Below are 15,226 nucleotides of genomic sequence, written 5' to 3'. Positions count from 1 at the left end.
CGGCTGAGGCGGGCTTTGTCTGGGGTGACTGGGTTCTGAAGCCTTTAACCTAAACCACTGCTCACTATGATGAGACTTTTTTGTGTTTTGTGGCACTCAATAGGTTGTTTGTTTGGGTCATTGATGTAGCAAGTACTTAAAAAGATTCTCACATTTACAATTTGGTAAAATTGAAATGAATTGAAACCATATATCATTTAACATATCAAAGAGAAGTAAGAATGGGTTAAGTTTCATCTTTGTTTTTTTTTTTGACCAGATTTTGCATGTTTGTGTTTCAGAGTGCAGCAGCAGCCCCCAGTCCTGTGATGGGCAACATGCCGCCCAACGACGGCATGCCAGGTGGACCCATGCCTCCCAGCTTCTTTCAAGTAAGATCTGCTCTCTCTTCCCCCCAGCTTCCTGTTAAACTTCATCTTTAACCCTGTGCACCCCTCCCCTTTTTTCTGTAACCCCCTTTAGTTTGTTCTAATCCCCGTCCAGATGTTTCTTTCCCACTATCTCTCCCTCTCCGTATTTCCATTAATTTCCATGCCATGTGTCTAAAATGAGTTGTTGGTACAGTAGCAACTCTCACTGATGCAAACATAGGGCCCCTGCTCCTGATCTGAGATCAGTCGAATGCCTCAACAGTTTAATCCCTAAGGCCAAAACTGGGTAACAACATGCTTGCTTGGTTGTTGCTCTTTGGCAACACATATCTAACAACATATCTGTGTGTTTTAAATTCAGGGCTGGGATTTGGGGGAATGCTTGGGGGCACAGTTACCAAAGTCAAGGTGCCTGCGGGAGTTCCTCTGCCATAGTCGTCTGTATTGAGCTATTTATACCTAGACAAAAGCTAGACACCTTCCTGAACAAACACTCTCTCCCTTAGAAAGACAATTTCAGGTGGCTAAAACGAGAGTAAAGCATTGCTTTCAGCGTAACCTCGGGTCTAACTTGTTCAGGCCACTTGCTGCAGAGCTAGCTAACAAAACAATAAGAAATGGATAAATAAAGATAAAAAAGACAATGATTTTATTGGAAACTCATCAGAATGTTTTACAATTTAATTTTCTATTCATTTTAATTATACATATAGTTGTTTGTATTTTTTATTAATAATCAAAAGATGTCCATGATCATATTATAATGGACATCTAGTAGAGGTTGAGTTGCAGATATAGAGCATCTCGTAGTCCTTAAAACATCAAAAAGAGCATTGGATAGAGGAATGATCTAGTAGATTGTGTAATGATTAATAAGATCAGATAAATGATTTGATAAGAGTAGATGATTTGTTGTTCATGAGAGGGAAGACCTGAAAGAGTAGATGATTGAGTAGATCACCAGAAAGATTATGTTATAGAAACTTTGCATCCGGTAGATCATCAGATAGAGCAGCAGATTCAGTAAATCACTCTGTAGTTCATCAGAAAGAGCATTAGATAGAAAAGCCAATGGAGTAGACGATCTAGTACAGTGCTTCCCAATCCTGGTCCTCGAGCACCCCCTCACAGAAAGTTTTAGATGTCTCCTTATTTAAAACGCCTGATTCAACTTATCAGCCTCCTTCCAAAATGGTAAACATGTCTCCCTAACAAGCTTGATGAGTTAAATCAGGTGTGCTAAATAAGGAGACATTTAAAAGTTTTTGGGAGGGGGTGATCAAGGAAAAGGATTGGGAAGCACTGATCTGGTAGATCAGTCGAGTGAACATCAGATACAGCAGGCAATAGAGTAGATGATCTAATAGATCACTAGAGAGAAGATCAGATAAAGCCACAGATAGAGTCAATCAAGTAGTAGTTAATCAGAGAGAAGATCAGAGAGAGCAGCAGATTCAGTAGATCATCCTGTAGTTTATCTGAGGGAACATCAGATAGAGCAGCCAACAGATTGCATGATCTAGTAGATCACTAGAGAGAAGATCAGATCAAGCTGTAGATTGAGTCAATCAAGTAGAAGTTTAACACAGCAGAGATTAGATAGAGCAGCCGATTTAGTAGATCATCCTGTAGTTCAGGGTTCCCCAAATCTTACCCTGGAGGGCCGGAGCACTGCAGAGTTTAGCTCCAACCCTGATCAAACACACCTGAGCAAGCTAATGAAGGTCTTCATGATCACTAGGAAATCACAGGTGGGTAAGTTTGATTAGGGTTGGATCTAAATTCTGTAGTGCCCCGGCCCTCCAGGGTAAGATTTGGGGAACCCTGCTGTAGTTCATCAGCCAGAGCAGCCAATAGTTTGCATTATCTAGTAGATCACTAGAGAGAAGATCAGAACAAGCTGTAGATTGAGTCAATCAAGTAGTAGTTTAACAGAGCGGAGATCAGAGAGAGCAACAGATTCAGTAGATCATCCTGTAGTTCATCTGAGAGAACATCAGATAGAGCAGCCAATAGATTGCATGATTTAGTAGATCACTAGAGAGAAGATCAGATCAAGCTGTAGATTGAGTCAATCAAGTAGTAGTTCAACAGAGCGGAGATCAGAGAGCGCAACAGATTCAGTAGATCATCCTCTAGTTCATCTGAGAGAACATCAGATAGAGCAGCCAATAGATTGCATGATTTAGTAGATCACTAGAGAGAAGATCAGATCAAGCTGTAGATTGAGTCAATCAAGTAGTAGTTCGACAGAGCGGAGATCAGAGAGCGCAACAGATTCAGTAGATCATCCTCTAGTTCTTCTGAGGGAACATCAGATAGAGCAGCCAATAGATTGCATGATCTAGTAGATCACTAAAGAGAAGATCAGTTAAAGCTGTAGATCAAGTCAATCAAGTAATAGTTCATCAGAGAATAGATCAGAAAGTGCAGCAGGTTAAGTAAATCATCCTGTAGTTCATCGGAGAAAAAACATCACAAACAGCAGGCAATAAAGTAGATGATCTAGTAGATCACTAGAGAGAAGGTCAGATAAAGTTGTAGATCAAGTCAATCAAGTAGTAGTTCATCAGAGAATAGATCAGAGAGTGCAGCAGTTTCAGTAAACTTCATGTAGTTCATCGGAGAGAACCTCAGATAGAGCAGCCAATAGATTGCATGATCTAGTAGATCACTAAAGAGAAGGTCAGATAAAGCTGTAGATCGAGTCAATCAAAGTAGTAGTTAATCAGAAAGAGGATCAGAGAGAGAGCAGCAGATTCAGTAAATCATCCTGTAGTTCATCTGAGAAAAAACATCACATACAGCAGGCAATAGAGTAGATGATCTAGTAGATCACTAGAGAGAAGGTCAGATAGAGCAGCAGATCAAGTAAATCATGTAGTAGTTAATCAGAGAATACATCAGAGAGTGCAGCAGTTTCAGTAAACTTCTTGTAGTTCATTGGAGAGAACGTCAGATAGAGCAGCCAATAGATTACATGATCTAGTAGATCACTAGAGAGAAGATCAGTTAAAGCTGTAGATTGAGTAAATCAAGTAATAGTTCATCAGAGAGGAGATCAGAGAGAGCAGCAGATTAAGTAAATCATCCTGTAGTTCATCGGAGAGAACATCAGAGAGAGCAGCCAATAGATTACATGATCTGGTAGATCACTAGAGAGAAGGTCAGATAAAGCTGTAGGTCAAGTCAATCAAGTAGTCATTTATCAGAGAGGAGATCAGAGAGAGCAGCAGATTCAGTAGATCATTTTGTAGTTCATCAGAGAGAAAATCAGATACAGCAGGCAATAGAGTAGATGATCTAGTAGATCACTAAAGAAAAGATCAGATAAAGCTGTAGATCAAGTCAATCGAGCAGTAGTTCATCAGAGAGAGCAGCAGATATAGTAGTTTATTAGAGAGATCAGATAAATCAGTAGATTGAATAGATAATCCAGTGAAAGATAGTAGTAGATTGAGTTGATCATTTGGAAAATGATCAGATATAGCAGCAGGTGTTGTAGATCATAGTAGATCATTAGACAGATCAGCAAGTAAAGTTTGTTCTTATCTTCCCTCTGATGATATATTAGATCAAGCAGCATATACAGTTGATGATCTAGAAGATTATGAAATAGAAGAGAGTCATAGATATAGTAATAGAATCAAATTATATCATTAGTATCCCATTGAGCTGAAGACACTAAAATGAGCATCAGGTAGAGCGACACATCTCAGCATATAGACCAGGGAGTTGAGGAGGAGAGTGTTAATGTTGTATGAGCCATGTTCAGGGAGCAGGGAGCGATCTGACTGTTGCGTGAGTGACATTGCATTCTATAAATAGAGCTTGTGTGCATAAGAGCGAGAGTGAGAGAGAAGTAAGAAAGGGAGGAAGAGGGAGGACTTTGTGCTCCACTGCAGTAATTCCCTCCTGGTAGCAGCCCATGGCACGGCAGAAGAGAGGTACAGAGAGAGCGAGGGTGCAAAATGAAAGAATGGGAAAGAGGAGGAAGAGTAAGATGGAACAAGGCAACAGTTGCAAAAAGATGGGCTTCACCACACCCACATCCCCTCTACGTATAATTTGCAGATTATTCAGTTGTCGTGGTCTGGTGACACCAATTATATCTTGGCATATATCCTAGTGGCTAGTATATCACTTTTTCACACCTCTCATCAGCTAACTACCTCTCCCTCCCGTCCTCGCCAGCCACGGCTGCAGGACGCAGTTGTGCTAATAATTGGAACTGCTCCCATTTTATCTGTTTTTGATTAGTAGTTGAGAGCGTGGATGGAACCGATTGTGATCCGGTTGCCATTTCGAAAGTGCAAGTTTGCGTGCCGGAAAATGTTTTACTCTTCCATTATGGTTGCATTGTAAATCTTTTCTCGGATTCGTTCTTATTTCCCCGCTTAATTATTCGTCGTTGGTGAAATTCTTGTAATAATTGGTGATCATTGCAACATTGCCATACTGAATTTATTTTGTTGTTAGTATTCCGTATCCTTCTATATGTGTTTTTTTTGTATTGCTTTGTATTGTTTTTTTCCGCTATTGTTTTTATATTAGTTACCATTTTAGTGTGCAATTTCTATCGAACCGAAATCCAAGCTTAAAACAAGCTAAAAATGTGATTGCGCACAACATTGAGGTTCAATGCCTATGAAAAAGAAATTCGTAAAACATCACAATAAAGGGAGAAAACAGCGCAACTGTTTTAAATGCTTGTACACAAAACGTAAAGAATTGTAATATTAATGAAATGGATAACCCTGTACCATGCTATTGTCAGGTATCTCCAAGCTCGCTATATTTATATCCCTTTTTTTATTTATAGTTTTTTGCGGTTTGTCGCAGATTTATTACAGTTAATAATTGTTAAAAGGTCAATAATATTCAGATTATTCGACATTGAAACAGCTGTAGAAGTGTTTTGGTAGTGGAGCTATGCAACCCAAACAAGCACGCACGAGAATCTGATTGTGTCTCTAGCGCTCAGATGCAACGGCGATAATTAACACATGCAACCTCTGTATGTGCTGTGCGATCGGTGCGGTCCTGTGAGAGAGAGACGGAGGGGAAAAAGGGTAAACCCTCCTGAACATGCTCTCTCTCCAGACTTTCCTAATCTGTACCTCCCAGGCCCAGACTCCCAGCAGCCTCCCGTAGAGCGAGAGAGAGAGTTTAGGGAGAGACGCACAAAGCTTTTGTCTTGGCGCCCGGCCCGGATCTGCAAATTTTTTTATTATTTTTTTTATAGCAGGGGTCGGCCCGTTCAATAATCTTCACCCCGAAACTCCACTGCACCAGCTACTCTTGGGAGGACAGCGAAGGGAGGGAAGGAGGGAGCAAAGAAGAGTTTCTAGTTTAGCTGGAAACATTTGAAATAGATGGGGTTTGAAAAAGGTGGGAGAATTTCGTCAGTTTTCTCCCACAAAACATCTAAAACTTGGAGACAGCCGAAGGTTTGCTTGACAGTCTCTGGAGAGGCACGGTTTCATCAGGGTTAAGGATTTGAGGATCTTGTTTGGACTTGCCGCCACAATGCACGGGAGTCTTGGGACGTTGATGCAAGTGTCCAGTACTGTTGAGCATTGTGGTCCGTTGATGTACACATATGCTTGCTATGGAGGTTACTAGATAGTGGTTTCTAGATAGTGTTACAGACTATGGAGGACAAAGTGCAGGTGCATGCAAACTTTAGCAGTACCTTAAATTGAAGTGTTTTGATTGAATCAAAATTTGTGACAAAATAAGTCCCACCCCAAATGTATACTCTTGGTGTTACTGTCAGTCTAGTTGGGATGGTCAAACAGATTTGTTGAATATTTTCACAATAAATTAGTCAAATTATTAGCCTATAGTTTGCCTATATCTAAATTTATAATAGATTTTCAATACCATTTTTGCTTTAGTAACACACAGCTCAAGTCCCCAATTCATAGAATTGGAAACAATTTTACGTAATGTACACGGAGACAATGAAATAAGCATTATGTTTCTTCTCCATGCTTTGTTTTGCTTAATGCTTTGTGTCCCGACTGTAACTTGGCAATAGCTACACACTGCCCCCTTTTGGTCGGGAAGCAGCATTGCTTCCTCGCAATGCTCGGGATCTCTGGTTGCCGCTGTCCTTTATGCCACTGTCCCGCTAGGAATACTCTGCGCTGTTCCTTTTCCTAGGTAGGAGGGGTCTCTCCTGATGGGCTCGTAGTTTGGTGCCAAGCCGTTATCTTCTTAGCTGGGTAGAAAATGATTTTATTAATTGCTTCATTTAACACACACAGCCCCCTCCGCATCTAAGACATACACATACATAATCCAACCCAAGTTGTTCACTCTACAGGGAGGTGAAGCACAGGAACAGGCTTCTCTGTAAAGGCCATATGCCTCTCCCACAAACCCATAATGGACCCCATCAAGGGACACGGGAGGCCTCGTGGTGGAGCTCCGTTAAGGGGTGGGATTGAGAGCCTGCAGCAGCTGCCCAGCCCAGTAGGAGATGCCCTTTGTAAAGGGAAATCGGGTTGATTAATAATTCTACCTAGGCGTGAACAAGCAACCGAAATCATCATCTGGTCTTGCTTTGTAGTTTTAAGTAAAAGCAACTGATCTGCACGGCAGACTTAAACGTAGGACCCTGCTGTTCACCAGCATATGTTGTGTCATAGCAGAACAGTAGCCTACTTCAACCAAGCTGCATAAATGGCATTAACTTGAGAATTTATCATTGTACATTAAGCCTCAGAATCATTAAATCGGTTTTTGTAATGTTTTTGAAGGTCAAGCATTTCGGCACCACAAATGGCAACCAATAAAATCGCATTTTGAACAGATTTACATAAACAATGCAAGTAGCACTGCCCCAAACTCACACCATTGGTTGAAACATTATCACGAATTTGCATCCAATTGGGCAACCCTTTAAGAAAATGACCATGGTTTCATTATAGTAAAAGTGTAGTAAGATTGCTTTTGTGTATTGTTTACCATTCGTAAAACTGTGGTTTTACTGCAAAAACCACGGTTACTGAACCCAGGGTTCCCACAGGTCCTTGAAAAGTCCTTGAAAAGTTTTGCATAGTTGTGTTTGACACATGAAGACGTCTCGGGTTACGTATATAACTGTTGTTCCCAGAGAAGGGAACGAGACGCTGTGTCTCCCTTGTCATACTTCCTGCATCCCTGTAATGCCGTCTTTGGCAATATTTCAGATAGCAATATACCTCCTGGCTCCCACGTCACCCTGTCTTTGTCGTTAAGCCTCACCATTGGTTGAATTTGATATACACATTCAGGCGCACTTACCCCCAAAGTCTCACCGCAGTGACGCAGCACGAGTTCCCTTAAAAGGGAACTGTAACAATGTATCTTAAAAGGTAACACGATGTAACCTTGCTCTTACTTGAAATGTGTCCCCACATTTAGTCCTTGAATTTGAGGGTATTGGACCTGGAAAGTCCTTGAAAGGTCCTTGAATTTGAAGTTAACTTAGGTGTGGGAACCCTGAATAATAATTTCTGGAAAACAACAATAAACTGCCGTGTTAATTTCAGACAAAAGCAGACAGGGCACATAACATCAGTGTTATTATTGGTCAGGTCACCTGTCAATCAAACTCCCGTAAAGTGTCAATTAAACAGCTCAGGTACAGCTTTTTTAATTTCAATGATTTTTTTCATCTGTTTCTTAGGGCCCACCTGGATCACAACCGTCTCCACATGCACAGCCCCCACCACACAACCCTAACAACCCCATGATGGGTCCACATGGCCAGGTAAGACCCTTGCTCCGTTTGCCCGCTCTATCCGTGTAACCTCCTCACATTTAACCTGTGGCATAGACCCATGCTGTCTTGTAGGGTAGACATTATGGAGCAGTTTCCCGGACAAGGTTTAGATTAATCCAGGACTAGACCTTCATTATTTAGGTAGTTTTACAAACAAACATTACTCTTATGCATCTTGAGACCAAACAATGGCACTGAAATATGTTAAGATATAAGCCCTGTCCCTATGTGCATTAACTTCTTTCCTTCTCCACATTCTGTGTCTGATGCCCTCCCTGTCTATCGGCGAAAACATCCCATCTCTTCCCTAGCTAGAGCACATCACCTGTTTCTCTAGTAAAGCGCACACACACTTCACGCGAGCGTGTATCTAGATAAATAATGCAGACTGCGGTGCGGCCTGGCCCGTAAGGAGCGGAGGTTCATCTAGCCTGGACTCGACAGACCGGGTTCCTCCCTACGGCCTGCACTCAGTCCCTCATAGTCCATCAATATCCTATAAATAATTCAACACGCACGCGGATAAACACACACAAACACGCTCTCACACTCGCATGTGCACATCGCGCATAAACACAGACACAAACACAAATATAGAAACAAAGGCGTATGGAGCGGGACAGATTATGTAACCTTTTTTTAACCAGACCCTTACACATCAGTCATTCGATTCCCAAATGCATAAATGTAAACGTCTGTAGGTACAAGTCTCACCTTTTGTGTGCAAGAATGGGTGAACTTTTGAAGTTTTTTGCCCCTCCCCCCCCCCTATTTTAATATACCACATTTCCTCATCTAAACATTTTAATAAAAGGACTGGCACTTTATAAGTGTAAGCTTCAATGGAGGAGGGTTAAGTGAAGTGCAATTGCGCCCCCTGCTGGTTGCTCACGTGCTGTGCTTCTCAAACACTATGACAAACACTTCACATTAGGCTACAGCCTTTAACAAAATTAACCTTTTCTTAACTTTACTTCAAATTTAGATAAACCATATGCTTGTTAAAGGTTTTGATTGACAGCTTTACTGCTTTCTATCCATAGCCTTTCATGTCTCCACGGTACCCAGGTGGACCCCGCCCATCACTCCGCATGCCAAATCAGGTACAAACCACGCCCCCTCACCTGAATAGTTTTTCTTAATCTTTAAGTTGTATGTATTGCTATTCGTGACTTTTATGATGCGTCTTCATTTACCATTTTCTGATCTCCTCTCTCTATTCGCTCAGCCTCCGGTTGGAGTCCCAGGGTCACAGCCACTCCTGCCAAACAGTTTGGACCCCACCAGACCGCAAGGTACCCACATAATAGACATTCAAAATCAATCTCTAGTATAGAGCCGTTGCTCGAGCATTTTTAAACTGACCCTTGGTTCTTCTCCTCCATCAGGACATCCGAACATGGGTGGCCCAATGAGGATGAACCCGCCTAGGGGAATGGGCGGCATGGGCCCACAGGTTGGTTATTATTATTATATATATTATTGTTTTTTTTGTTTGTTTTAGTACTGGTACTGAATTCATGTAATGTAATGTAATTATAATATATAAAAATTGATAATTTTTGTTTGTAGAACTATGGTGGTGGAATGAGACCTCCTCCAAACTCTCTTGGTGGTCCCGGTATGCCTGGCATGAACATGTGAGTCTATGCCACAGTATATACGCTGAAGCAATCTATGCCACATGCACACAGTAATGCTAACATTGTTTTTATTTCAGGGGTCCGGGAGGTCGAGGGCCTTGGCCTAACCCTAACGCAAACTCGGTAGGTACCCCTTCAAATAAGTTTAATTGTATCGGACGTAGTGATTTTATGTTAAGGATCAGTGATGACATCAATGCGTCTTTTTCCTACAGATAGCATACTCGTCTTCATCACCAGGAAATTACGTGGTAAGATTTTTGTCGCTTTTTGTCCTTTTTCCTTTGTTCTGAAATGAGCTTTCTTGAGAATTAATTTTCCGTTCTCATCACGCAGGGGCCGCCAGGAGGTGGTGGACCTCCGGGAACTCCCATCATGCCAAGCCCAGGAGGTCAGTTTGCTTTCGTCTAATCCTGAGGATTTAGTGGTAGTTGTATCCTGAATTTCATTATTGAATTCTTAAAGTTCATGAAATGATCTCCGTGGCTGGAGATTAGCTTAAAATACAAAGCTTTTGTTTTGTAAGACATGTCAGCTTGTCAGTACAGTTTGCTCTTCAATGTTTCTCAGAAACTTGTATGTGATTTCATTCCAGACAAAAAAAAATTAAGAAACGCAATTTGTTTTCTCAGACTCAACGAATTCCAGTGAAAACATCTACACAATGATGAACCCAATTGGCCCTGGTGGCAACAGACCGAATGTGAGTTTAAAATTTTTTTGCTAAAAGAGAAATAGTCATTGTGTGGGTGAGTCTGATCGTGGTCATGTATTTGTAGTTCCCTATGGGTCCCGGGCCTGATGGTCCAATGGGTGGAATGGGATCGATGGAGCCACACCATATGAACGGGTCTTTAGGTGAGACTTCTTGATAAGAATAGCTAGGATATTGCGTTTCTCAAAGTTTTAATACAGTTTGTGTTTGAGGTGTTTTTATGTAAACACTAATCATAGTTGCTTGTTGTAATTACAGGCTCGGGTGATATGGATGGGTTGCCAAAGGTGAGTATTAAATTATTTGATGGATTTTTATTTCCAAGTTGAACTAACGGATAATCGTGGCCAGTTTACACGAAGTGGCGATTTCGTATGAATTTGTACGATGTAAACTGTACTTGTAAGATTTTAAAGTAAAAAGCAGAATGAAACGTACGAATGAGATTTTGTTTTTTGTAAAATAGTTACGAATTGCGACGAGATTATGTTGTGAAAAATTTTATTTATTTATTTTTCTTATATAGCATCTACAGCCTGGAGTATAGTCGTTTTTTTACGTGTACACAAACTAGGGGTGTAACGGTTCTCGGTAAAGAATCGTATCGACCTGTTATCCTCCCACGGTTCTGCACGCACGTGCACCGCGGTGCACTGTGTTTGATTCGACCATGCATTTCTAATATAGTTTGGTGAAAAAACAACGCATAAACCGTTAATGTATGGTTCTGAATAAGCTCTGCGTGTGTTTACGTAAGAGTACCTGTCCAATCAACTCGTAGTATGCAAATCTGTTGCCAACCTCACAGTTCCTCCTCACTTGTTGGTGTGTGTTGCGGACCGTTTAGCGCAGCAAGCGAAGGAGAAAAGACGCTAATAGAGGCACTGCTAGCTTTGTTTAAGTCTACTGCAGCAGCGTTGCTCAAGAAAACGTGGACAAAATTGTAAAATTCGCGAGTGCTTTATGCTTAAGGCAATACATCTAATATGACGAGTCACTACTTGCGCTGTCATCACCAGGGTGTTGTTAATAGCACGCGATCGCAGGTGAGACAGAAATGGCCAGTGCGCATGTTGGTACATGTAGTATAATAATACATGTGCTCTTAAGTGAAAATGTTGATTTTGGCAGAGGTTATAAACTTCTTAGGTTTTGACCAAAACCCAAGCCTTGTTGTGACCAAAGTGTTAGGTGTTCATAACTCAATAAATATATTTTTTTTGACGGCACCTTTTTTTGTCCCTATAAACATACACACACTGAAACGTACCAAACCATGACCCTAAAACCGTAATACGCACCAAACCGGGAGTAATTTGAACTGTTACACCCCTAACACAAATGTATGCGCACAGTCGAACGCACAGCCTTGCAAAGCATAGTTTTTCGACTCGTACGATTAAACAGACGTTCACACATGTATATTGCGACAAAATGCAATGCATCTCCTGGATTGCATACTACATTCTCCTGTACAAAGCATGTACGTTTACAAAAATCTGGCGGTGAATGTAGTATTTAGCCCAGGAGATGCGTTGCATTTTGTCACAATGCCCATGCATTGAACGTCTGTGTACATGTATGAGTCGGAAAGACTATGCTTTGCTAAGATGTGCGCGTTCGAACGTGCGCGTACATTCGCGTACGGGGAAAAAAACGAATATACCACATATACGCAGACCCTTGCGTATGCCTAAAACCAGGACTATACTTCTAGCTTCACATAAAGATACAAATCGCAATTTGTAGCATCACGGAATAGAACATGTTACATAAACGTTACGGCAAGTTTAGTACCACCCTAAAGTAATACCATTGGTTAAAGGGACATTCCACTTTAAAAAAAAATAAAGGTTCATTTTCCAGCTCCCCTAGAGTTAAACATTTGATTTTTACTGTTTTGGAATCCATTCAGCCGATCTCCGGGTCTGGTGGTACCACTTTTAGCATAGCTTAGCACAATCCATTGAATCTGATTAGACCATTAGCATCACGCTAAAAAATAACCAAAGAGTTTCAATATTTTTCCTATTTAAAACTTCACTCTTCTATAATCAGATCATGTACTTAGAACGTAGGAAAATTGAAAGTTGAGATGTTCTAGGCCGATATGGCTAGGAACTATACTCTCAAACTGACGTAATAATCAAGGACTTTGCTGCCATAACATGGCATTACATGGTACGGCGGCAAATTCCTCGAGAATTACGCCAGAATTAAAGTATAGTTCCTAGTCATATCTGCCTAGAAAATCCCAACTTTTAGTTTTCTGTCAGTCTTAGTACACAATGTAACTACAGAAGAGTCAAATTATAAATATAGGAAAAATATCGAAACTCTTTATTTTTTGTAGCGAGATGCTAATGGTCTAATCAGATTCAATGGATTATGCTAAGCTATGCTAAAAGTGGTACCGCCAGACCAGAAGATCGGCTGAATGGTTTTTAAAACTGTAAAAATCCAAAGTTTAACTCTAGGGGAGCTGGAAAATTAGCATATTTTCAAAAAAAATGTGGAGTGTCCCTTTAAGCTAGAGTTGTTGTGTTAGGATACTCAAACAAACAGAGCAATGTTAATGTTTTGACCCAAATTGTTTACAAAAATCAACCTACGAATGGTTTACATTTGAACTAAATGTTATTCAGAAGAAAAGGTTTACGTCTTTCAATATTGTTTTCCATTTTTTCATATCTAGAATTCTCCGAACAACATGGCAGGTATGAACAACCCCCCAGGAACCCCACGGGATGACGGGGAGATGACGGGCAACTTTTTAAACCCATTCCAAAGTGAAAGTGTAAGTACACATTACACCAACCCACTCTGTATCTCTCCTCCCTCCTCTCCTTTAACCACTTGAAAAATCTATCGCTTCTGATCATCTGTCACTTCAGACCTGAAATATTGTCTTTTGCGGCCACATTATGCTAGAAAGTGACTATATAGACGGATAATGATACAGTATGTAGACGATTGTGATTTTTCTCAGATCTGAATATGTGGCTTACTTGTTATATATGTTATTGAAGACATTCATTTCAAGAACCGTTTTCATTGACTCATCTTTGTCCCTCTACTTCCCCCTTCCTCTCTTCTCATTGCAGTATTCACCCAACATGACGATGAGTGTGTGATTTTTCTTTTTTATTTTGTTTTTTATTTTATTTTTTTATTTTTTAAACCCCTCCTTCCCGTCCCCTCTGCTGCGTCCGGCATTTTTTATTTTGCTCGATCATTACTACCCTTTCCTCCCCAACCATCACCCTTCGACACTCTGGGCTGGTGCGGTGGCGCCCCCTAGCCGGTCGGCATGGCCGCGGACCGAAGGACTCACGGTAGAACCACCCAGTACAAAGCTGGCACGATGACGTCGACTGGAAGAAAGCACGGGAATAGCTTTCTCGCGGACTCTACCTGCTTCGTCACCGGTTCGGGACAATAAAGGTCCCTGATGAAACCACCGCACGTGTGTGTTTGTATGTGTGTGTGTGACTGTGCCAGGAAGACGTTAAAACGCTGCTCATCAGCATTGAGACTGGTTGCTTTACTTCGATCCTGTTTTATTGTTAATTTTTTTTTGTCATTTTTTTCGGCAATCGAACACTGAGGCGAGAGAGAGAACACTCTCGCAGTTTGATTGCTGTGTACATTTTGAAACGCTGAACTGGTGATACGCTAAAGGGCAGGAATGGTCTCATTACAATATATTTGTATATTATTGATAATATTATTGTTATAATTTTCATAAGTGATATTGCTACGATGTACTCATAATTTTATCCTGTAAAGGGCACACTTGTATCTCAACAACATCAATGACAAATAAGCACACATTCAAAAATGCACAATGACACTTCTGTTTACATGATTTTAGGTATTTTGTCTATTTGTTTTGTTTTAGTTGTTTTGTCAAATGTCTCTTTTGCATATACCTCTTTGTTTGTTTTTAGAAATGATGTCATCATCACTACAAAAAGAAGAAAAAAAAATAACGTACCAAGATGTTCAACCTCAGTTATCTGTCAACAAAGTGGCTTGTCATTGATTACAATCACTGGTTTAATACACCTGTATGGCACTGTATTTAAAAATTGGATTGTGTTTCAAATTTGTTCATGCGTATTAATGCATCATCCTTATTTGGGCCTAAAGGGCTGCATTGCATTCACTGCTATTGCATATTTCATCATCCTTGCCTTGATCACAAAAGGATCTAAACGAATACATTTTACCATCCGTTCTAGATCATTTGCTGCCTATAGTCTGTTGTGATATCTCCACTATGTGTTTGCCACATTGTTTTGCAAATCTTTTACGATATTACCCATGTGTTTGTAATAGTAGTTGAAATATGCAGACTGCTCTTACAAGCACAAGTTTTCTTGTGCTCTATAGTCCCATGTCTGTAAATATAACCGTTTGGTCATGGACCTTATTGGTATTTTCAATACACTACTTGTCTGTGAAGTTTGTGTGTGGTGCCATCTCTTCTTTTTTTATACAAGGTTGCATTCTGTTGCTGTTCATTTATGGTATCGTACGAGGATTATGATAAAATGGCAAAACTGCTTGATCTCAGGTAGACGTGCCTGGGTCGTATTTCACCTAAAAAATATTCAACCAAATCAAGTCGTCTTTCTACCAAATTTGCAGTGCGATTCATGCTTTTGTTGGTTTATTTTTTGCCACTCCCATAATTCTTCACACACTCAGAAATAAAGGA

The 15,226-nt window shown here is 40.6% G+C and overlaps 1 protein-coding gene across 2 annotated transcripts in view; it reads left to right on the top strand.

The window, feature by feature from the left end:
* The window catches only part of ssbp4 (single stranded DNA binding protein 4), a 107,922-nt gene extending 92,952 nt beyond the window's left edge, over positions 1-14,970 (top strand). For both annotated transcript variants that reach the window (XM_065246579.1, XM_065246578.2), the window contains exons 5-18: positions 282-371; positions 8,050-8,133; positions 9,189-9,248; positions 9,374-9,440; positions 9,534-9,601; positions 9,718-9,785; positions 9,866-9,911; positions 10,004-10,039; positions 10,125-10,179; positions 10,421-10,491; positions 10,568-10,646; positions 10,762-10,790; positions 13,199-13,300; positions 13,608-14,970. In XM_065246579.1, coding sequence (XP_065102651.1) covers positions 309-371; positions 8,050-8,133; positions 9,189-9,248; positions 9,374-9,440; positions 9,534-9,601; positions 9,718-9,785; positions 9,866-9,911; positions 10,004-10,039; positions 10,125-10,179; positions 10,421-10,491; positions 10,568-10,646; positions 10,762-10,790; positions 13,199-13,300; positions 13,608-13,637 — 858 coding nt within the window. In that variant the 5' untranslated portion in view covers positions 282-308 and the 3' untranslated portion in view covers positions 13,638-14,970. The remainder of the gene's footprint in view (positions 1-281; positions 372-8,049; positions 8,134-9,188; positions 9,249-9,373; positions 9,441-9,533; positions 9,602-9,717; positions 9,786-9,865; positions 9,912-10,003; positions 10,040-10,124; positions 10,180-10,420; positions 10,492-10,567; positions 10,647-10,761; positions 10,791-13,198; positions 13,301-13,607) is intronic.
* Positions 14,971-15,226: the final 256 nt, after the last annotated feature.

The sequence above is a fragment of the Paramisgurnus dabryanus genome, chromosome 24 (assembly GCF_030506205.2).
Source record: "Paramisgurnus dabryanus chromosome 24, PD_genome_1.1, whole genome shotgun sequence".
NCBI lineage: Eukaryota > Metazoa > Chordata > Actinopteri > Cypriniformes > Cobitidae > Paramisgurnus > Paramisgurnus dabryanus.
This window is presented reverse-complemented; position numbering and strand designations above follow the sequence as displayed.